The 24708-nt window shown below is 37.6% G+C and overlaps 1 protein-coding gene across 3 annotated transcripts in view; it reads right to left on the bottom strand.

Moving 5' to 3' along the window:
- PACRGL (parkin coregulated like) overlaps window positions 1–24708 on the bottom strand; it is a 592831-nt gene that overhangs the window by 398182 nt on the left and 169941 nt on the right. For all 3 annotated transcript variants that reach the window (XM_044062079.1, XM_044062078.1, XM_044062080.1), the window contains exon 4: window positions 13881–13971. In XM_044062079.1, coding sequence (XP_043918014.1) covers window positions 13881–13971 — 91 coding nt within the window. The remainder of the gene's footprint in view (window positions 1–13880; window positions 13972–24708) is intronic.

Genomic DNA, 24708 nt, shown 5'->3' with positions numbered 1-24708 from the left:
GGGAGCAAGCACCCTGTCTACCACCACCCTCTCATAAATAAACTCTTATATCACACAGTCTCAAGGAAAAGTGAATATTTCTACAATGTTCCTTTTTACAGAGCTGGGCACCTGGATTTCAAATGATTAATTCTACAAAAATGTATTAAAATGTATTTTATTATCTTAGAAACATTTTTAGAATAACTTCAAACAGGAACTCCGTGGCTTTTTGTTGAAAAAACTCTAAGGCAACCAGCCATCATTGACATAGTTAGCCATGAACAAGCAAAACATGTCAAGTTCAAGTAATTTCATTTCCCTTGCGATACTCATTTGGGGCACCAACTCCAAAAGACTAAGCAATCCTTAGAGTTAGGGCCACCATCTAGGAGATACAAAAACTGTCTCTGCAAATTTAAGCATGGGAAACCAGAGCTTGATCCCTTAGCAGATGATCTAATGAAGAAGTGGCCAACTCTTTCCTCTCTAGTGTCATAGGAAACCAAAGAATAGGAAGAAGAGATGCACCAAATCAAACTTCACAGGGATGTGGGCCAAAACGACAATTAAAAGTGACATCTCTACCAGCTTGCTAACAATTGACAAGTATCCAAATTACCATACTTAGCTATAAAAAGCACACATTAACACTAATACTGTTAATAAGACTGATTTGTCAGAGGCATTGATACATATATACAAGACTGATATGCTTGCACTCACCAAAAACACAGTATAAACCAGCATATCCTCTTTCTCATTATATTAAATGTAATATTCACATTTTTTAAAATTCTGATTTTGTAGAGGACACTTACTTCAAGAAAATAAAAGAAAACTACCCTGCTTCACTGATTATAATTAGTAAAATATAACATATGTTACCCAGGCTAGTTACTCAACACCAACATGGTATATTACTAAAATACATACAGGTCTTGCACATATTTCTTTCCTGAAAATAATTTTTGTAGTCTATTTCATATCCTATGTTGGAAAGGAGCTTGTTCTCTTAAGAAAGTGTAACTTGAAATGAAATAATCATTATTAACAAAAATATCTCGGTGCAATCCTTTATATAGTATGTCTCAACCAGGCAAAATGCCTACTAGGCCAATAACTATAATCCTACCAACCCTCTCTTAGACATTATCTTCAGACACAGAGCAAAAAAGTAGAAATATTGCAATCTTATCAAATGTATTGGTGACCACTACCTTCTTCTCTCTTCTTGATTTTAAAGAACATCTCTCTAGAATGTACTTCTGACAGTTACTAAAGGATCAAAATTTCTCACCACAACTCTCTAGTTTCAAAGTGCTTACTTATACATCTCTTGCTGCCACCTTTGACATCCTTAACAAGTTCCAGTTCTTTCGTTTATGTGGATTATTTTACTCTGCCGATCAGTGCTCCTGTGTTTTTTTCTCCTTTTTGTTTATGTTTCACATTACCATAGCACAAGCACTCCTCTTTGACATTTACTTCTTGGAGGTCAAAGCTAATGTTAATGTTTTGTGACTGCTCATATCTGCAGATGACTGCAAACTTGGTACCATCATAAACTACCCCGAGTACAACATGATCCTCTAAGACAGCCTGTCCCAAATACCTGGCATCAAAACCACGGACTAAAACTAAATGCCAAAAAGTGTATAACTGCATCCTTCAGAAAGCATAGCTCCTCTTGCAATTATCACATTGCAAAACACCCATGAAAATTGGGGTCTATATTAGAAAGTCGACCGCTTACTTAGTCGAATGCCTAAACGTCGACCCGTCTTCATCGAACTGCGACAACATCGATCATCCAGAAGAGCGAAAGCGGAAACGTCGAATCGTCATGCTTGGCCTTCTGCGGTATATCTCCGTAAGGTAAATGTGCGATAGTTACGGACCTTAGGGTTAGGGTGCGGGTTAAGGTAAGTGCATAGATGGCAATGTATGTTAGATTTAGTGTAGGGTTTTGTTAAGTGCACGTGTGTGGATTATTTAGTTTGTTTGGGTTTAGCTTTTTAAGGTAAGTGTGCGATAGTTACGGACCTTAGGGTTAGGGTGCAGGTTAAGTTAAGTGCATACATGGTGGTATATGTAAGATTTAGTGTAGAGTTAGAAGTAGGGTTTAGTTTAGGGTTAGAAGTAGGGTTTTGGTTAGTGTATGCATGTGGTTTATTTAGTTTGTTTGTGTAGGTAGTATGTAGCGGGTGGTGGGGTGGGACAAGTATGAGAGTTCGACTTTTTAAATTTTGCGGTTTAGAACATTTGGTGTTTATGTGGTTCGATGACGATGGGTCAACGTTTAGGTATTTGATGAAGTAAGCGGTCAACTTTATAATATAGACCTGAAGATTGATCCCATAGTCAGGGATCAGAGAACCTATGTCAACAACGAACTGTTCTTGATCTTCAAATATCTAGTATTGTAAGGAGGTCCTTTTTCATTCCACGGCTTATATCTAAAGGTACAGCATCCTTACCTAGGGATATAATCATTTCACTATACTTCACACTAATGAGGTCTATCATTGAATAAAATGCCCCTTTTAGTATGTACTTGAATGACCGTGATGCCTCCTCATTAAGAAAATTAAGGGCCTAATTCACAAAAACTAAGCAGATCATTTCAAAGCCTTATCCCTCTTCTCGGTATCATACAGGCTAATGAGAGACTTCTGCCTTGCTTATGCAGCCTTATCAGATCTATTACACATTCTCAAGTCCAATGGTGGCATAAACACCCACTCAAGGGATCTCAATCTCTTCTGCAACATAAACAGAACATGTCTGAGATCTAAGTATGTATCACACAGAACTGTACTTCTATGGAACCGTTTTCCACTCCACATTAAGCAAAGTACTATTCTTATTCTGTTCAAATTAAATTTGAATGAATGGATGAGTAACCAAAATTTTACCCCTGGTTTAGCACCCTTGTCTCTTCTGGATAGGAGTGACATGCAAATGCCCCAACAAACATTTTGTTCTGCTCATATCTGGGTTCTTTGTACACAAAACATAATGGCTAAAAATTACCATGGGAATGTAATGTTAGGCTTCTTAAAATCCTCACAGATCAATAGCCTAGTAAGGACCTATGAAATAGCTGACCTTATTTCCTGGAGGGCTTAGTTTTGTCCATACAGAATCTAAGCTACATGTCAACATCTAACACATGAAGGACACTCTCTCCCTTGTTTTGAGGATTAGGAAAAATTTAAGTAAAGAGATGAATTAATTTAAAGTCATTTAATTTACAACTTTGGGTATAAGGTAAATGTTATCCCTAAGAGAAACCCTGCTCCAGTGAAAAAATTAGAAAAAAAGGAGAAGCTGTAACAGCTTGTTACTCTAAGATTCTTTTAGCTGAAGTCAAAGCCATCAATGACCGTTTTCCATGAACAACATTTCAAAGACACAGAGGAAGCAGGTTCAAATGGAGAGAGAGCGAGAAAGAGAGAACTTTTCCAATATGTAGTTCAGGTCCCAAGAAGGGGAATAGATTTTCTTTGTGGATGAATGTGAAGGAAACCTTTTAGAAATTGCTAGACCATGAAATGTGAAGAAAGAGGGGGATCTATAAGTAAACAGGCAGAAGGGGCCAACAAATATACTTTGGGAGAAGAGTATGCAAGTCAAGAGTTGAGCAGCCCACACAAGTATGCAATGATAACAGAAATACCCAATTTATAAAGGTCCAGTCCTTTTTTTGACAGCAAGTTGAAAATCTTTTCCATTTAGAAATGTAAGATTTTTTAGCCTCCTGTAATACCTATAGTACATCCTCTGAACAAAAGTACCTGAATGGTACTAAAAGCTTAGTCTGTATAAACAAGAAAACCGTTTAGTTGTATCAGTAAGTCCATTTTGTGGGGAAACGTGTGGTGATTGCTCTTGGGTAGATTAAAAAAGTGGAACCAATGTTGTTGATGCCAAAGAGGCATCGCTTACAGAATCTTTGTATTGCCCGTCTTGATTTACAGAAGTACTTTCAGAATTTGGGAAAAGGGAGAAAACCACAATGAAACTTCCCTTTCCAAGTGATTGACATGGTGTCCATTTAACATGCTTCTGTGCATGGGATCCTGGAACAGAACAGTCTGTGCTGCCGGTTCAGAGTGATGGTAAACAGGTCTATCTAAGGAGATCCCCACTGATGGGCAAACTGCAGGAAGATCTTATTTATTTATTTTATTTATTTAACATTTGTTAACCGTGAAAGTCCAACTTGGAACAAAGCCAATTCGCAGCAGAGGCCCGGGGAGAAACACTCCAGATGCATGTCTTTGTAACATAGGAGGAAACCGGAGCACTGGAGGAAACCCACACAAATGCAGAGAGGACATGCAGACTCCGCAGAGAAGGCACCCCAGCTGAGAATCGAACTGGAGAACCTCTTGCTGTGAGGCGACAATGCTACTGCTGCACCACTGCGTCATCTTGCAGCCTCAGTTCATGAGGAACTGCCTTAGATCTGCTCATATAATCCAAGTTAACCTCAGCTTGGATACAAACTGATTGTGGATATGTCAAATGACTGTGGTACTGTCAGAACTCAAAGGGTTTCAGGAAACCAGGAATGGTGAAGAGGTAGAAAGTACAGTTTTGTACCTACCATAAATGTAGATGTTCGAGGATCCACATTGCTGCAGTCATAACCTGTGGGTAGTCCGCTGTCCTCAGTCGGCCCGAATACCAAAGGGTTAGGCTGGCGTCGGTCATGGCGCCCGGAGCTGACGTCAGTACGTAGTAGTACTTAAGCACATGACTGACGCCATATTCTCAGTCTTTCTTGCCCCAGATGTCAGAAGGCCTTAAAAAGAAAAGGCCAGAGCCATAAAGGAGAGAAATAACAAGTATCCCCAAGTAATAATAACAACAACCACAACCCCAAACCAAAGCGGGGAAGGAGGGAGGGAAAATAGGACTGCAGCAATGTGGATCCTCGAACATCTACATTTATGGTAGGTACAAAACTGTACTATGTTCTTCGTCTCACATTGCTGCAGTCATAACCTGTGGGTAGAATCCCAAAGCAAAGGAAAAGGGAGGCTGGCAAACTAAAAGGCATTAGGGGCTGCTAACATGCCCTGTAAGACTGCAGTGGCAAACCCAGCCCTGGACTTGGAGAAAAGAGGGAGATGATAATGCTTAGTAAAAGTATGAACTGAACTCCAAGTAGCTGCTTCCAAAATGTCCTTAGTAGCTACACCCCTCAAAAAAGCAGTAGAAGTGGCCGTAGCCCTAGTGGAATGAGGTCTAATCCCAGCAGGAACATTCTTCCCATGATGAGAATAACAAAAAGCAATGCAATTACCAATCCACTTTGAAATAGTCTGCTTTGAAACAGCTTTCCCTTGTGAACCCAAAGCAAAAGTAACAAATAACTGTTGAGTCTGTCTGAACTCCTTAGTTCTGCTCAAATAATAACGTAACTGCCTGTGTATATCCAAAGAATGCAAGATTTGTTTTCCCCCTTATTTTGGGGATCAGCATAAAAGGTAGGCAAATGGATAGACTGGTTCAAGGCCACATTAGAAATCACTTTTGGCATGAAAGTAGGGTTAGTACGCAAAGAAACTCTATCCTTATGGAATATTAGAAAGGGTTCAACTGCCATGAGAGCCTGCAATTCAGATACCCTTCTGGCAGAAGTAATGGCCAACAAAAAGGCAGTCTTCCAAGACAAAAACTTCAATTCAGACGTAGCTGCAGGTTCAAAAGGAGGCAAAGTAAGCTTCTCCAACACAAAATTGAGATCCCAGGAAGGAGTAGGAGCTCTACGTGGGGGTCTTATATTTTTTGTCCCTCTAAGAAATTGCTTAAACAAAGGGTGAGAAAATAAAGGAGGGTCACAATCATAGTGAGCAGAAATGGCTGCAGCATGAACCTTCACAGAGGAAAACGACAAACCCTTGTCCAGCAATTCAGTAAGGTACTGCAGTGTACAACTCAAATTAGGTACCGAGACATCAAAATCCTTTGTTGTGCTCCAAAGAAAAAATCTCTTCCATTTATTAGCATAAACTTTTCTAGTGCTAGGCCGCCTAGCTTCCAAAATGACATCCAAAACCTGCTGGGAAGCTGAGAACCCACAGGCTCTAAAACAGAATACGCCAGGCCGTTAGATGCAGGGACTGCACCCTGACATTGAGCAAATGACTGCTTGACTGGGACAACAAATGAGGAAGCTGTGGTAAAGGCCAAGGAGGCTCCTGAATTAAACTCCTCAGCAGAGGATACCAGTGCTGACGTGGCCAATCTGGTGCTATTAAAATCATGCAAGGCTTGTCCCTCCTGACTTTCAAGAGTACCTTGGTAAGGAGAGGCAGAGGAGGAAAAGCATAGATGTGAAGGTTGTTCCAACTGAAAGATAGAGCATCCACTTTCCAAGCTTTTGGGTGAAACATCCTTGTGCAAAATTTTGGTAGTTGGAAATTTAGAGGAGAAGCGAACAGATCTATGTCTGGAGTTCCCCAAGCCACTGTCAACTGTTGAAATACCTGAGGATCCAATTTCCACTCGTGGGGATCCACAATTTGTCTGCTCAATACATCTGCTAGGGAGTTCTGTGCTCCTGGCAGAAACCGTGCTTGAAGAGTGATGTGCAACCCCAGAGCAGTCTCCCACAATATCATAGCTTGTCTGCAAAGAGGGTAAGAATGGGTCCCCCCCTGCTTGTTGATGCACCACATGACTGTAGTGTTGTCTGTTTGAATCAACACCTGTCCTGGTTGAAGTAGGCCCTTGAAAGCCATCAGGGCAAACTGGACTGCTAACATCTCCTTCATGTTGATATGCAAATGCTGTAATTTGGGAGGCCACGTGTCTTGAATCCATTTCCCATTGAAGTGTGCTCCCCAAGCCAGGTCTGAGGCATCCGTCGTTAAGATCTGACTCGCCTCTGGTCGGGTCACAGAGAGTCCCTTGTTTAGGTGACATTCCTGTGCCCACCACAAGAATTCCTTCTGGATGCACGGTATTATCGGAATGACAGTGTCCAAATCGTGGCAGTGTTGAGTCCATACACTTTTGAGATACCATTGTAGCTTCCTCATATGCAGTTTGGCATTGGGAAGTACCAGAATGCAAGATGCCATGAACCCCAAGGCTTGAAGGACTGTCCTTGCAGTCAGCCTGGACCGTACTGATAATTGCTGGAAGTAGAGGTGAAGAGTTCTTTGTTTGTCCGGGGTCAGAAAAGCCATCTGAGAGGCTGTATTCAGTCTCACACCCAGAAAGCACATGTCCTGAGAGGGTACTAGACTGGACTTTGTTTCGTTCACAGAATACCCTAGGCACCTTAAAACTGCCATCACATACTGTAGCTGTTGAAGTAACTTGTCTTTGTCTTGAGCAAAAATCAAGCAGTCGTCCAGATAAGGATAAATTTGTATTCCCCTCAGTCTTAAGTAAGCTATTACAGGAGCCAGAACCTTTGTGAACACCCTGGGTGCAGTAGATAAACCAAAGGGCAATGCAGAGAACTGATAATGAGAAGTACCAGCCCGAAAACGCAGGAATCTCCTGCAGCTGGGCCTGATAGGAATGTGAAGATAGGCTTCTTTGAGATCCAGAGTTACCATCCAGTGCTCTTTTCCTAGCAGAGGCAGAAGTTGTTGTAATGTTAACATCTTGAACTTTGGAATGTCTAGGTATGTATTGAGAATGGACAAATCCAGAATAGGCCTCCAAGTGTTTCCTTTCTTTGGCACTAGGAATAGACGAGAATAAAACCCTAGGCCTTCTTCTGACGAAGGTACCACCTGGATTGCCCCCATCTGTAAAAGCAAAGAAATTTGATCCTGAGCCTCCATCCTTTGCTGAGGAGGTACATCTGGCATGCCTTTGAAAGGGGGAAAAGTGTGAAAATAAAACTTGTAGCCTTGATTTATTATGTCCAACACCCATTTGTCCTGGGTGACCAAATGCCAATTTTGTTTGAAAAGTGCCAACTTTCCTCCTAGAGGAGCTGCCAGAAGAGAAGGGTCCGGCAGCTGAAGATACAGGTCATTGGGTCTGTTTACGAAAAGGCTGACCCCTGCCCTCACCAGAAGATTGTGCAGGAGAACTCCAAGTCCTAGGTCTGAAAGAACCCTGAGCGTGAGCCCTGCCCCTACCACGTCGAGACCTGCCCTTAGACTGAAAATCCGAAGAAGGGTAAGACCATCCTCTTGCAGGCCAATTCCTGCTAAACTTAGGGGGCTGCACTTGCAAAAATTCCTTAACTGTCTGCATAGACTTAGCTTTGTCTTCCATCTTTTTCAAAACTGACTCCACAGGGGAACCAAAAAGAACTTCAGATTGAAGGGGATCATCCAAAATCCGAGCTTTAACATGCTCTGACAAATTTTGATCCTTAAGCCAGGCATGTCTACGAATAACTGAACCAGTAGCAGCCACCCTGGAAGAAGCCTGAAGGGCATCGAAGCCACACTGCAAGGAATGTTTACCAACTTGATCTGAAGCATGAACCAAGTCCTGCAATTCCTTACACTCTATACCCTCAGCTAAAGCATCTACCTTAGCTTTCAATTGACCTAACAGAAAGTTCTGATACTTCAGCATATGGAATTGGCAATTTAAAGCCCTCATAGCTAACGTGGAAGAGGTGTACACTTTTTTACCCCACCTATCCAACGCTCTAGAATCTTTATCCAAAGGTACTGGATTCTTAACCACAGAAGCCCTGACACCCTTAGGCCCTTGAATAATAGTTTCGGATCAGCTCTAGGGCTCTTGTACAAATATTTATGTGCCTCTGGAACTCTGTAATACCTGTCTGGCTTGACAGGGGCAGGGGGTAAAGAATCAGGATTAAGGGAAGCTTCAGAAAAAACATCCTGAACAACATCTAAAACAGGGGGAATAGCCAAAGGTCTATGCTGTGGCAAAAACAAAAATTCTCTAAGCCTCTTACGAGAATCTGAAAAATCCTGACCTTCCCACTTGAAATGCTCCCTCATGGAATGCAAGGTTTCAGAAAAGGAAAAATCCTCTGGAGGTGAAGCAGAAGGACAGGAATCCTCTGCATCCGAATCAGAATAGGGAGGAAAATCCTGAATATCTTCAGCTGAGGACTCAGAGAGTAATCTGAGGAATGTTCCATTCCCTCTAAATCTGCCTCCACCCTAGGCCTCTTCTCTGGAGGGGGCATAGAACCCCTGATCAAAGTAATCAAATCCTCTGCCATTTTCAACATATGTTTTTTAGGAACAGAACCCGAAGAACCAGAGCTGTGTCCCGTACCAGAAACACCCGGTCTAGCCTTAGCAGGGCCTTTAGTGACTGAAATAGAAGGCCTAATAACCTTTTGTAAGGATGGAACCACAGAAACTTGAGAGGCACCCTCGGCCTGACCGAACTCCTGAGAGGCCAACTCCTGTAAAAGTAAAGGTTCCCCCTGGGATTCAGCCGAGACCTCGGCTGGATCCACAGATTCAACCGTAGATTCCATAGAACCGGCGTCCGTAACGGACAACTCCTCCGGTTTAGACCTTAAAGATTTATCTTTTCGCTTTTTAGCGGTAGCGGGCGTCGGAGGATCCGACGGCATGTTGTAGTTACACCGCTTACCGAAAACAAGCCTAGCACAATCTAATCTGCGTTTAATGGTGCGCTTATTAAATCTAGCGCAAAAGCGACACCCGACTACGTCGTGCTCAGGCCCTAAGCAAGGAATACAGAGAGAATGATAGTCCCTATGAGGTATCTGTTTCCCACAAGAAATACAATTATTAACTTTTTCTGACATCCGGATTAACTGAGGCAAGAAAAGACAAAAATTTTCCCCAACGGGGTACTTAGCCCAACTTGGTCTTCAGTCTGAAACTCGAAAACTGAAAATTTCAGAACGGCGAACGGCACTTGCAAACGCTGCTTCTGCTTCGGACCACGTGGCAAGAAAGACTGAGAATATGGCGTCGGTCATGCGCTTAAGTACTACTACGTACTGACGTCAGCTCCGGGCGCCGTGACCGACGCCAGCCTAACCCTTTGGTATTCGGGCCGACCGAGGACAGCGGACTACCCACAGGTTATGACTGCAGCAATGTGAGACGAAGAACATCAGCTATTACTGGGGCTTTTAATTTCCCTGATATTTATATGTTTGTGCTTGTCCTGCCTTTATTCATACTCCTTGGAATTTTATGTCCATTGAACAGGCTTCCCAATCTAGGTCTGAAGCATCTGTAGAACTTAATGACAATGAGAGGGAAACAGAAAGAAAACTAATGGGATAAGTAATATCTAGTCCAGCCACCAAAATTCCTTCTTCAGGAAAACAAGAGAGGAACTGGGAAGATCAGAGGTTGGCAGGGTTGTGCAAAATTGACTTGAGGTACCATTCGATCTTCCTCACATGAGTCTGGCAAATGGTATCATCTGGCTTGTTGAAGAAATGTTCCTACCACAGGGTTATCAATATTGTTTTTGCTGAGCTCATATATCACATGGGTAGAAAAAATGGAAATAAGAAATCAGAAACTCTATTTTGTTCTGAGGAAGGAAAGCCATCATGCTAACAGTGTTCAGTTGGCATCTCAGTCTGTGAAGGCTGTAGAATGGACTTCTTTATGTTTATTGTGAAACCTAAGATGAAAACAGATCCATAAAGAGTTTAAGACCCGGTATAAGTTGTCTTTTGAAGTATCCTAGATTAGACAGTCATCCATACAAGGGTATATGTGGATACCCTGTAGCTTGTAAAGAGCTATCACAAGGGCTTGATATTTTGTGAATACCCATGTGGCTGTAGAAAAAAAAAACAAAGAGCAAGACAGAGGTATTTTCTGTGAGCTGGATGAATAGGAATTTGAATACAGGCATCCTTCAGATCCAAGGTAAACAGGAAGGCTTGAGGATGGATCATAAGCAAATAATGTAATAAAATTTTGAATTTTGGAATTGTTAAAAATTTGTTGAAGGTTGATATGTTCAAAATGGGTCTCCATGTGCCCACGTTTATTGGAAAAAGGAATAATCTTATGTAAAACCCCTGCATAAGAGAAATTAATTCTATGCTTCCATGATGGTACAGATCTTGTAGGACAGGCAAAGCCAAGAGCTTTTAGAGGGAACCTGACAAATTCCAGAAAGGAAAAGAGAAATTACCTAGTTGTTTTACCTTCATGTCAATGGCTTTCTAAACCAATAATTATGCTCCTAAACTACTGTCTAAAAACTAGGGTCTATATGACATCATCAAACTTGTATAAGTTCGAACTATATAATATTGAACCCAAAAGTCCGAAACACAAAAATAGCAAAGCCACGGCACATCGATTTTTTTCCCAGGGAAAAAAATCGGTGGATCATTTTCAGGGCTTTGCTATTTTCTCCACTTTGGTGCGATCTCGGAGTTTGTATATTTAAGTAGGGGAGTGTGGGGGGAGAAGCTCCCCACTTTAGTTTTAGTTTAAGGTTTATATTTTTTTTTTTTGGTTAGGGAACAGCGACTGTTTTTCCCTGGGGAAAAAAAATCACTGTTCTGTGTATTCATTATTGTGCGGTTTCAGACTTTTGGGTTCGATATTACATTGTTCGAACTTATACAAGTTCGACGATGTGATATAGACCCTAAAAACTACCAGTCTTATTGGGAGTTTATGTCATGGTGTCTGGTTCATGCCAAACATTATCAAAAATATCCCGGACACAATCTTTACATGAACCACTTAAAATGTTACAGCATCATGAATTTGCCCTTTCGTGACAATTTAGCAAAGAAAATTAAGTTTATAAGTTACTAATGAGCTTCATCCTATTGGCCAGGATTTGATTCCCTAAATATTCTTTTACCTGACTTTGACTAGGTCACTTAAACACACAGCATTTCCAGGTTGTCCCTGAAAAGATATTTGCACCTAGTGCATTTAGCCAGCTAACAAATGAATAAGGTAGAATAAACAAAAGAACATTTGATAAAAAAAAAAATCTTTGCCTGGGGGAAATCTAAAGACAAATAACCTTCATCATCTTGGCTTGTAATATATCCCATATAGGAAGACATCTGATTGAAATAATTTATGGTCCATTTCCTCAGCTTCATAACCTTTTTACCTCTTCTTTTCTACCTTTTTGCTAGATAAATATGGCTTATAGTCTGTTCTGAAGACAGCTGCAGTATTGTGCATTGATTTAAAGTATTCCAATGCAGTTGTGTTACTGCTAATGAACACATGAGTCTGCAACACTGAGGCTTCAGGAAAATGCTCAACAGACTTAAAAAAGGACTGCTGGCCATCTTTCCAAAATTAGAGCTAAGTGCAAGAATAATGCACTGGTTCAGCACCTGCAGCTTTACAAAAGACACGCTGGCTTTAAATTTCAAATTATTGATCATGTGGACAGTTTGGAACTGGAAGGAGATATCCCTAATATTTTGGAAAAATGTAAGCTACTGTGGCAGCTGAAACTGAACTCTTAGAAAAATGGGGCTTAATTATTATTGCTCCATAAAAAGCATACTAGAACTCAGAAAACTGCCCCACTGTTTAAAACACTATTAAAAGTCTGATATGGGACTGATTAATGCTGAGAATACATGCTAATATAGTTATAAACAAATATCACACATTGTAAACATTTTACAATGAAAATAACTGACACTGGTGCTGTTTTCTGATACTTTTACTCATTTAAACTAAGAGCTTTCTTAGTTAGATGCCACATTTGAACAGATCCCCATGGCCTTAATGCTTTATTTTTAACATTTTTTCACTGTATTTCCACCTTAGCAATTATAGCTATGGTTTTCAGCCTATTTAGGTGTTCACTTGTAGATTTATACAAATGTTCATTAATACATGTTTTTTACACAGACCTAATGAAGTATTTATTTGGTATGAAAGTGATCTTTGTTAAAAGTGTTTTAGTTTATAAGTTAATAGTATTTATTCTGATAGATGTCTAGTGGTAGATCTTTTTGTTAGTTAATTTAGCCACTTTTTTAGTGAGTTGATTTCTTAATTAATAACGTTTGGATTAGAAGGTTAACCTTAATAAACTTTTCTTATATAGTTTAACTTGTCTCTAGCTTTTTAGATTCAGTTCTAAGGTAGCACAGTCTCAGTTTACACTATGGTGTTAAGGGAGAAAGGGGACTTGGTTAAAGGAATGAGTTTAATGCTTTTACTGGTCTTAACGGAACCACCCTCTGTAACCACTCCCTTGCTCCAAATAACCGGATTATATAGAAATAATAAATGTCTTTAATGCTTTGTACTATATTCAACTAGGATCTCTTGTTTGTGTGTTTCAATAAAGAATATTGCATTTTTAACTCAACTGTGGACTACCTATTACTTTATTATTTTGTAGTACATATTTTACAGTTTGATTTTATAGGTACATAACATATTTCAAAGAGTGAACTTCACACCCTTCACACTGCGAGGTTTCTGCTTGTTTTGTTCCTTTAATCACTACATAGAACTTCATCAGATTCAAACATCATAAGAACTACATACATTGGTTTATTATGGTAGTTGATTTGTTAAGCTTGATTAATTGTGTTTTTAATTTCACTGGATGAGTTTTCTTATTTATTGTTGGAGTTCATATGATGTTTGAATCTGATGAATTTATGTGTAGTAATTAAAGGAATGAAAGTACTTTAACGTTGGTGTGAGTGATCTCATTCCTTTTCCAGCTACAGTCTTGCTTGTGGTTTGTTTAATTTTTATTTGAAATTTGAAGTTTGACAAGAGACTGACGTTGACCTGCAGTTACGATTCAATCCGTATTGGGTGTGTGTGTGTGTGTGTGTGTGTGTGTGTGTTTATACATGCAGATACAAACAGCATTACTTTGATGCAGTAAGTAAAAATAAGTAATGTTAGTAATTATAACATTAAATATAAAAAGAAAACAAGCACAATTATAATAGTTTCAATTACCTCAGCAAGAGTAATGACAAGTGGATCAAATGGAAATGATTCTGGAGGACTATCCCATTGCAGCTTGTGCTTTACAGATCCATGAACCAACCTAAATTACAAAATCAATAAGTGTTGAATCAATAACAAAAGTTGCAAGATTTAGTACTGTGACTAAAATAACATGTCATTATGATATACTGAAAAATTAATTTACCCATGCCAGCCTACAAAACAAGCATTTGTTAATGTTGAACATATTGTTGCACAAAAGTAACAATGGTAATAAGACTTATGTGCAAAAATAATTATAACCTATTAACTAAACAGTGCAGTATACTCACCTGAATGGTAATAAGACTTTACATGATCTTCCTCTCACAGACACACACACACACACACACACACACACACACACACACACACACACACACACACACACACACACACACACACACACACTTATAAAAAAAGAATGCAGTTTTGTGAATATACTCATGGCAACAGTAAAAATTTGAATGACAAGATCACTGCTGTATGAGAATCATTAAGGGAAGCTAGGAAAATAAGCAAGAAAGGGAAGTCTTACCATAACCAATTAAAATAATCCAGTTTATAGAAAAAATATCTGAGCCAACTGTGTCAAAGGTATTCCTCCCAAAGGTCAAACTCTGGGAAATAATAGTTTGAGGATTAGACAGGCTTGCTTTGAATCAACAAAAATACAATGCCTCAGGTCTTTGTGGCTCATGTCTTTTTGAATCCTTAAATTTCCACATTAGATACCTTACAAGTTACCGAGGAATGCCTGAAAACTAGCCATGGAGTCACTAGAACAGATGACCCCCAACCATAATCTCTACTTTTAAGATAATTTCTGTATTTCATCAGTCTAAATAAACAGTCTCATGACATGCCATTTTCCCTTCACTTCCAGTCCTATTCCTGATGAGAGATACTTCAGATTATGTCTAGGGGAAATATTTAGAGTACTGTATAATCCAGGACTCATAGTCACTCAAAGAACACATTCTACGTAGCACTATGAAGGATCAGGACTGGAAGTCCATATCTGTGATTTATTTAATAAGCTATGTACAAATGGGCTCTGTGGCATTCATTTGTCCTGTAATTAATCTGATTTTCTAGTAGTACCTATGGTGTAGGTCAAGCTGATGTTGCTTTTGCATCTGACATGAATCTGTATATGCCTCACTCAAATATATTCAAAATGAACACTGGTATTGGCGTTTTCAGCTATTCCTTTTCTTCCTGTGTTTTTACAGCTCATAATGATTGTTTGAATTCTTTGAGAGCTCCATCTAAATTCCTTTCAGGGATTTCTATACAGTTTTAATTTGTTAAACAGTTTCATCAGTTTTGGTTAGAAACTGGTCAGACGTGTTTATGAAGCATTTGCATTTTTACCTTTTGATACTTAGTACTTTTTTTAGATAACCAGCACATGCCTGGTGAAATTTCTTTTGTCAAGTAAAGTTCTATTCTTTTTTTTTTCCCAAAGAAGATTTATTGTTTTTTTTTTTTTTTCTAGAAAGAAATAATAAATATTTAGGTATTATAAAAATAATGATAAAAGTATAAAATACAAACAAAAGAAATATTCATACTATATATAATATATACAAAGAACTAAAATCACTAATGATAATATTCAAGCTCCAAAAAAATATTGTTTTCTTTAACCATCAGAGGCAAGATTCAGCTGATAAATGTCAATAAGAAATATCACTTTCATTCAAGGATTATTAATAAATAGTTTAGGATGATCAGCTATGCAACTATTGCACTATTATGTATATAATATGTAATTATGAATGTATCCCTCTGATGAATGTATTTATTTGTATTTCACTTGCCACAGTTTAATGTATGACACTGTAATGCAATAATGTGTGGTACTGATGAATGTAATGTGTGGCACTGTAATGCAGTAATCTGTGGTACTGATGAATGTATTTCTATATGTATTTAATATGTAAAATTTCTATTTTCTGTTGGAGCTTTTCTCCTCGGACGTCTGCTGAAAATGGGCATTTGTATTCCAGTTGGACAAACCCGGTCAACAAACATAAAATAAATAAAAATAAATAATTTAATCCTGTGTTCTTTACCATTGGTCTCTTTGAAGGCTGTTTCTTTGTTTCCTTGTAATGATTTCCCTTGCTACTGCAAGAATTGTCTATAACAAGAAAAGTTTATCATTTTTCAAAACATGACCATCATCTACATTAAACAGAATTAGAGATTTAGATAACGAAAATATGTCAGAGATTAGAGCTTTCAGAAAATCATCTAAATTACATCAAAACTGACTTAAAGAAGGACAGATAAAGAAAACATGTAACCAATCAGTGTTACATTCATGAATACATCTCCAACAGTGTATATTATTGTTTTTTTACTAATTTTAACTATTTTATTTGGTGTTAAAAATGTCCTATATAAATATTTCCATGTAAATATGTGCCAATATTGAGACCAATATGTATATTTAACAGAAGATAAATTTTGTGATTTGTTCTCAGTAGTTAAAACAAGAGATATGACCCCACTGTAATATGGTTCATTTAGATTTAGTTTGTATTTTTAAAAAAAATGTATAATTTTGAAATTAAATTTTAAAATTTATTTCTATTATAGTTTCATAGAAAAATGTTAGTTTAGGAGTTTCTTTAAAGTGTGAATGAGTGAGAGATAAGCACAGTTCTTGTGATTGTATTTTTACACTTTGTAGTAAAAACCAATCTTGAGAGTTTAAATCAAACTCTATAATAAGTTCCTGAGTATCTTTGACTTTCAGATATTTAAGGCAATGTTGCCATCACACAAAATTCTCAGGTTCCCAAACAGTAAATATATTACTATGTATTTTATCAAAAAATCCTGGTAATGCTAAAATAATTCTAGATTCAAACCAGATTTTAACATCTGTGCTAGTAAGAATTGTATTTTTAAAAGTCTTAAGTATACAACTTATATATCTAGAATTAGAGGCAGGAGAAATAATAAATTGAATGAAATTCCAAAGATAATGCCAGAAGAAACTTATCTGGATTAGTTAGAATGTTATTACCTATATGTTATCATTATTTTTAAGGAGTGTTAAGTGTAAAGTTTTCCAATTAGAATTAAAACTTGAATCCACCCAGTTTAAAATAATTTTAAAAATTGAAGCTTTAAAAGTATCAATATCTGGAAAATGGACTCCTCCATGATCCCATGGCCTGATAAGATGAAATAGTGTTACCCTATTTTTATTAGGGAATTTGTAATATTTGTTTATTAATAAAATGTTTTTTTTCTGGGATAAATAAAATAGAGGAAAATCAAATAGTTTTAAAATACTGAACAAGTATTTCCAATTTAAAGTCAAAAACTTTTTCGATGTCTAGGATAATTACGAGAGCTTCTTTGTTCCTTCTATTCAAAAAATCTATAACAGTTAATATATGCTGGATATTATCATGAGTTTGCCTTTGATGTATGAAACTTGTCGGATCAGATTTAATGTATAAGCAATGGGTTATTTTACTCTGTCAGTAATAATGGACATGAAAATCTTATAATCATTACTTAGAAGAGAGAAGAGGAGCAAAGTTGTGGATTTTTATTTTCTTTTTAATATAGGAGCAATTAATGAATATTTCCAGGATGGAGGAATCTTTTCTTGAGATTGAACTTCAATTAATGTTTTATGAAAAAAAATTATGTGAGAGAAGGAGGAAAAAGTTTAAAGATTTATAATATTATTCCATCCACGTCTGGAGCTTTACTGGGTTTTATTTATTTTTTTTATTTTGTTTTTATGTATAATGTCTTGATAAGAAATGTATGTAATTTAACTTTTAGTTATGTTGGTATTTTCTTAATATTAAAATAATCAAGATTTAATATTTAAGTCTTGACATCAGAATTAGAGTCACTATTTTGGAGTGTATAGAGAAATTTAAAAGCATCAAGAATATCACCAATATCAGAGGTGTTCTTTTTAGTTCCCTCATGTCATCTTCAAAATATTAATTTTTGGTTACATTTGAACTCTTACTGACAAATGATGCATATGTTTGTGTGACAAAGAACAGGAATTAATTTTTAATATCTTTAAAGCCAAATTTGATTTATGAGATAAAATTTCAAAGTATATTTATTTGGTGTTTCTATTTCTTTTATATTAGATTTATTATTTCTAGAGAACTTAAATTTAGCCACTAAGAGTTAGGATTGAATATTTTATAGTCCTGAATATTTTTTCTACCAAGTTAAAATTTTATCATAAATATAAGCCTTTAGTACATCCCTAATCATGACTATGTTACTATCAGAAGAATTATTAGATTCCAAAAAGTAATGTAATTCGGACGTTAACCAGGGTTTAAACTCTAAGTTTAGTTATATATGCCAGTATTCTGGTTAAAAATAGAATCCTTTAAAATTAGTCTGAATTTAAAAAATAAGGGCATCATGATCAGATATAGAACAAGGAATGATGTAAAATTTGAAATCCTAGAAAATAAGTGTTGGGAAACCAGGACTTTATTCTTCTCTGAGTACCATATTTACAATACTGATGAAGAAAGAGTAGAGAGCTAGAGTCTTTCATATTAAATGTATCATGTAAGTTAAGAAACTCAACCCATTTTAAGTGCTCCAATATATAATTAAAATCACCACCTATAATTAGATTACATTTATAGTTGCTAAGAATAAAATCTAAATGATTGCTGGCAAGAATTTTGTCCCACACCAGGAAACTAGTTGAGGTTAACCAAAGTCCAATCATCTCTTGTTAAACTTTAAAACTATAAGAGTAAGAAGACCATCTTGATCTTAATATTTACTGATAATGTGTGGGATATTTATATTTTCTTTCAACGTACTGTGACGCCTCTGCTCTTGGTTTTAAAAGAAGTCTGAGTAAGAAATATATAGTTATCAGGATTCTAAATGTCTTTTTCTGTCTGTTTAATATGTCATTCTTGAAGAAAAAACACTTGTGCTTTATTAATGTTTAGATATTGCATTTAGTTTGATTTTTTCCCTGCCTGTAATTAATATTTAAAGATTAAATCCATCTATATGAAGAATGATTACTTCTTAGCTTTCCTATTTATCTCTTCTTTTCTTCTTTCTCCCTCCCCCTAAAAGTGGGGAAGAACAAAGACAGTGAAACACAGTAAGTGACATATTGCATATCAAAATTTTGGAGCATAAGAACTAACAACTCAGGCAAAATCAGAAAAAAGTAGGAAAAAAATAATAAGTTATGTTGTAAGTAGAACATAGTAGCTTTAAACATGGAATTATCAAAACTCCTAGTTCAATAGATAAAAAAAACTATCGGACTATCCATCATTACCTAGCCATACTATTACATAAAGACATAACAATAAAGAACTTATCTGACTGAACTCTGCAGTAAATAATTTATCTAGTGGAGACTTTGTTAATATTGATATAAATATATATATATATATATATATATATATATATATATAAATATATATATATATATATATATATATATATATAAAATCAATAATACAACTATTAAATGCAAAATTCTATGATATGGTAGTATATAATCATAAAGTAGAGAATATTTTCATCCTTTCATTCCTTTTCTTATACTGTTTACTCCCCTCCCTCCCACCTCCTCTTTCCCCCTTTCCCTATAAACGAAATCACGTCATGTGACACCAGTGAATTGGATAGTCCTTACTCAACCTTAAACATGCTGAATAATTATCAAATATATTGTATAAATACATGCACAACATGTATTATTAGGTGAAGAGGACAAGCAACTCAGTTCCAATCCGTCCTAAATAATGCACTCCAATTACTATTTTTAATTATAGAGGCATTTTTTACACTCAGTTTGGTTTTACTAATAATTATTTTTAAACCTGTTGCTAGCAGATCTGTTGTTCATTATTAATGTGATAGCGCCTTGTAGTTAGATTAGTTTATAGCATTATCTACATCTAAAACTATCTACATTTCTTTTTGTATATTATACTAATTGACAATATTGTATACATTTAGTATCATCCCGTCTTTAAGAGCTAAATCGTGTGCTGCCTTTATCTATTATCTGTAAAAGAATGTGTTTATGATAATCTAAAAGTAATTATTTTGTAGGATCTATAGTTACCAATATATTGAGATAATAATGTTAGTCATCTACGTTGTACATTCTTCCTTTTGATTATGTTAACATTTTAACTAGCTGTTCAGCTATTATTCTGTTATTCAGAATGATTATTGTTTAATGGCAATATTAAAGCTGATAATTAAGAAAGTGAAAAAATAAAATAAAATTGAGTGAACTAAATAATCAACTGAGTAATGTGAAAACAATAGATTATAATTGCATTGATTGATTATTAATAAGCATAAAACAGAGTTTGAACATATATTCATTAGATTAAATGTACAAGAGAGCAGTTATTTACTTATTTTTTATTTATTTGACATTTGTTAACTGGGTTGGTCCAACTGAGCCCGAGGCCCATTTTCAGTGGAGACACAAGGAGAAAAGCTCCAGATATTTATAAACAAAAAAACAAATTTAACATAGTTAATAATTAATTGCAAGACAATTTAAAAAGTAGTAGTGCAATAATAGATAATTAAGAGGTACAGAAAACAAGACGTGAACAAGATAAGAATACAAATCAAAGCAAGATAGTAGTAGAAATTTCAGCAATGATAAAAAAATATATATATATATATATATATATATATATATATATATATTTATGGGATCCAAACACATGCTCGACTAGCATATGTCCGAATCACAAAACATCGAAAACACATACACAAAAGTGCTTAACATCGACAAGCACTTCCATGTATGTGTACCTGTTTCGTAGGTTGGACTACAGTGTGGGTAAGGGACAATTCCCTTTTCCCCACTGTAGTGCGATCTCGGAGTGAGAATAATAAAGTAGGGGGGAGCCCCCCTGGAGAAACATAGATTTTTTTTTTTAACTACACATACACAAGAAGCGCTTTTCGATGTTAAGTGCTTTCATGTATGTGTGTTTGATGCTTTGTGATTCAGACATATGCTAGTCGAGCATGTGTCCTAGACCCATATATACATATATATATATATATATATATATATATATATATATATAGATATATATAGAGAGATATATATATATATATCTATACATATATGAGTGTACTTTAAAACACTGACACACAAAACACTGACGACGAGAACACCGTGACCGGAGGATGGACAACTGAGATGACCGACAGTTTAAAAGCACGGAACTTCACATGCCTGACAAACCACAATCCCGACAATCAACAAAACATAACAAATACCTTTTCTGAAAAACACACACACACAACACAAGCACAACAAAAACCTTACAAACCTACACTAAACCTTACATACACAACTATCTATGCACTAACCTTAACCCAAACCCTAAGGTGCATCACTATCGCACACTCACCTAACCCGCGCCCTAACCCTAACTCACTTAACCCGCCCCTAACCCTAATTCACCTAACCCGTGCCCTAATACTAACTCACCTAACCCGAGCCCTAACCCTAACTCACCTAACCCATGCCCTAATCCTAACAACCACACAATCGCACACTTACCTGAACCCGACTCGTAAATTTCCACCACAGCGCTGAAAATAGCGAAGCCACAGAACTGGCCAACCAAATTCTTTCCCTAGGAAAGAATTTGGTGTTCTGCAGCTTTGCTAAGACCCAACACTTTAGTCAAAGGTGACTCTATAGTTAGGCACACTGATGTCCCACTCACCAGACTGAACAAGGAGAAAATTACAGTCAGCTGCCTGTCGGGTGCCAGGATCCGCCACATAACGCATGCACTCAAGTCACTCCACAACAAGTACAAATACGACTCTGTCATTGTCCATGCTGGAGTGAATGACTTGAGACGTACCTCCCTGGACTACATGAAAAGAGATATGGAAGAGCTCTTGGATCATGTGACCCAGGCAGGTATGACCCTTCGCCCAGAATGATACCACAGTACAAGGACAAAATGATTGACTTCAACAATTGGCTAAGCTTCTGGTGTCATTCAAAGGGGATCAAGTATTTGTCTGCCTGGGAAGACATCCACGATGCTTTGCCAGAGATGGTCTGCACCTGTCACCCCTGGGATTCAGGTTACTGGCTAAAGCTTTTGCCACCCCTATAGTGCCTTTTTTAGGCAAGGTTCAAAGGATAAAACCACCACCGTAACAGATAGAAGCAGGCAAAATCTGAAGGTAATGCTACTCAATGCTAGAAGTCTAAACCTCAAAATGCACTCTCTCTCGAGGCATTCCTAAAAATGGAGAACATCGATATCTGTGCAGTAACTGAGACCTGGTTCAAGGCTCCAGAGAGCACCCCTGCAATACCAGGCTACAATTCTTCCCACACTTTTCGGCCACAAAACCAGGACCAAAACACTAAAGGTGGAGGAGTGTCCATATTCACCAAGGATATTCACAACTCCAGGCTAGTTGCCCAACACAATGCATCTGAAATTCTCCAGGTGCAACTAACACTAGTTAAGACTGCAATCCAAATTGTAGCTTGCTACAGATCCCCAACCATGCCCCAAAATTCTCACTACACCTTTCTAAACATACTGGAAAATATTAAGATACAACCAAACACCCTAATACTGAGTGATTTCAACTACCCTGCCATTAATTGGGAAAAAGTACAGTTTTGTACCTACCATAAATGTAGATGTTCGAGGATCCCATTGCTGCAGTCCTTACTATTGGGTATAGTCCGCATCCAGTCGGCCCGAATACCAGAGTATAAGGCTGACGTCGGTCAGGGCGCATTAGACTGACGTCAGTACGTCAGGGTACTAATGCGCATGACCGGCATCATATCCTCAGTCTTTTCTTGCCCCAGATGTCAGAAGATCCTAAAAAGACAAGGCCCAAAATACCTGCACCAAAAATATGTACAAGATATACAAGAACATATACAAAAAAGATAAGCATGAAACCTCACCTACCACCCTAACACAGAGGGGAAGGAGGGAGGTAAATTGGACTCCAGCAATGGGATCCTCGAACATCTACATTTATGGTAGGTACAAAACTGTACTATGTTCTTCGTTCCCCATTGCTGCAGTCCTTACTATTGGGTAGAATCCCAAAGCAGAGGTAAGGAGGCTGGCAAATCATAAAGAAGCAGGAGCTGACAACATGCCTTGCAAAACAGCTGTGGCAAAACCAGCCCTAGACTTAGAGTAGATAGGAAGGTGATAATGCTTAGAGAAAGTATGCACTGAACTCCAAGTAGCTGCTTCCAAAATATCCTTAGTTGCCACCCCCCTTAGAAATGCTGTGGTAGTGGCAGCAGCCCTAGTGGAATGAGGCCTAATCCCAGCTGGAACCTCCTTGCCATGATGGGAATAACAAAATGCAATGCAAAAGCCAATCCACCTAAAATAGTTTGTTTTGACACAGGCTTGCCCTGAACTCAAAGCAAAAGAAACAAACAACTGCTGAGACTGCCTAAAATCCTTAGTCCTGCTTAAATAATAACGCAATTGCCTGTGTACATCTAAAGTGTGCAAAATCTTTTCCCCTTTATCTTGGGGTCTGCATAAAAAGTAGGCAGATGAATAGGCTGGTTTAAAGCCGCACTAGAAACTACCTTAGGCATAAAGGAAGGATTAGTGCGTAATGATACCCTATCCTTATGGAAAATCAAAATGGCTCTACTGCCATAAGGGCCTGCAACTCAGACACCCTTCTTGCAGAAGTAATAGCCAACAGAAAAGCAGTCTTCCATGACAAGTATTTCAATTCAGCAGTAGCCTCAAAAGATATAGAGTAAGTTTTCCAACACAAAATTGAGATCCCAAGCAGGAGTAGGAGCTCTATTGGGGTCTTATATTCTTTGCCCTCTAAGAAACTGCTTGAACAAAGGATGCGAAAACAATGGTGGGTCACAATCATAGTGAGCTGAAATCGCTGCAGCATGAATCTTAATAGAAGAGAAGGACAAACCTTTGTCCAATAACTCAGTAAGGTATTGAAGAGCCGCACTCAAATTAGGCTCAGAAACCTGCAAATTCTTTGCTGTACTCCAAAATAAAAATCTCTTCCATTTTCTGCGTACACTTTCCTTGTACTAGGTCTTCTAGCTTCCATAATCACATTTAAAACTTGTTGAGGAAGTTGAGACCTGCTGTGTTTCAACACAGAATATGCCAGGCTGTTAGATGAAGAGAGTGAAGCTTGACATTGAGCAGATGACCATCCTGCTGAGACAATAGATGAGGAATCAGAGGCAAAGGCCATGGAGGCTTCCTTACCAGACTCCGTAGTAGTGGGTACCAGTGTTGCGAGGCCAATCTGGAGCTATCAAAATCATCCTTGGCCTGTCTTGTCTGACCTTTAATAGTACCTTTGGAAGAAGAGGTAGAGGAGGAAAGGCATACACATGAAGGTTTTCCAACTGAAAGACAGAGCATCCACTTTCCAAGCTGTGTGATGAAACCCCTTTGTGCAATACTGTGGCAGCTGGTGGTTTAGTGGAGAAGCGAACAGATCTATGTCTGGAGTTCCCCATGACACTGTCAATTTTGAAATACATGAAGATCCAGTTTCCACTCGTGGGGATCCATGATTTGTCTGCTTAACACATCTGCTAAGGAGTTCTGTGCTCCTGGCAGAAACCTTGCCTGAAGAGTTAGTTGCAGCGTTAGCGCACTCTCCCATAAAATCATTGCTTGCCTGCATAGAGGATAAGAATGTGTTCCCCTTGCTTGTTGATGTACCACATGACAGTTGTGTTGTCTGTTAG

This window comes from Protopterus annectens, chromosome 2.part1, assembly GCF_019279795.1.
Source record: "Protopterus annectens isolate FY-2018-M chromosome 2.part1, PAN1.0, whole genome shotgun sequence".
Classification (NCBI taxonomy): Eukaryota; Metazoa; Chordata; order Ceratodontiformes; family Protopteridae; genus Protopterus; species Protopterus annectens.
The sequence above is the reverse complement of the archived record's forward strand: the minus strand, read 5'-3'. Positions and strand labels throughout refer to the sequence as shown.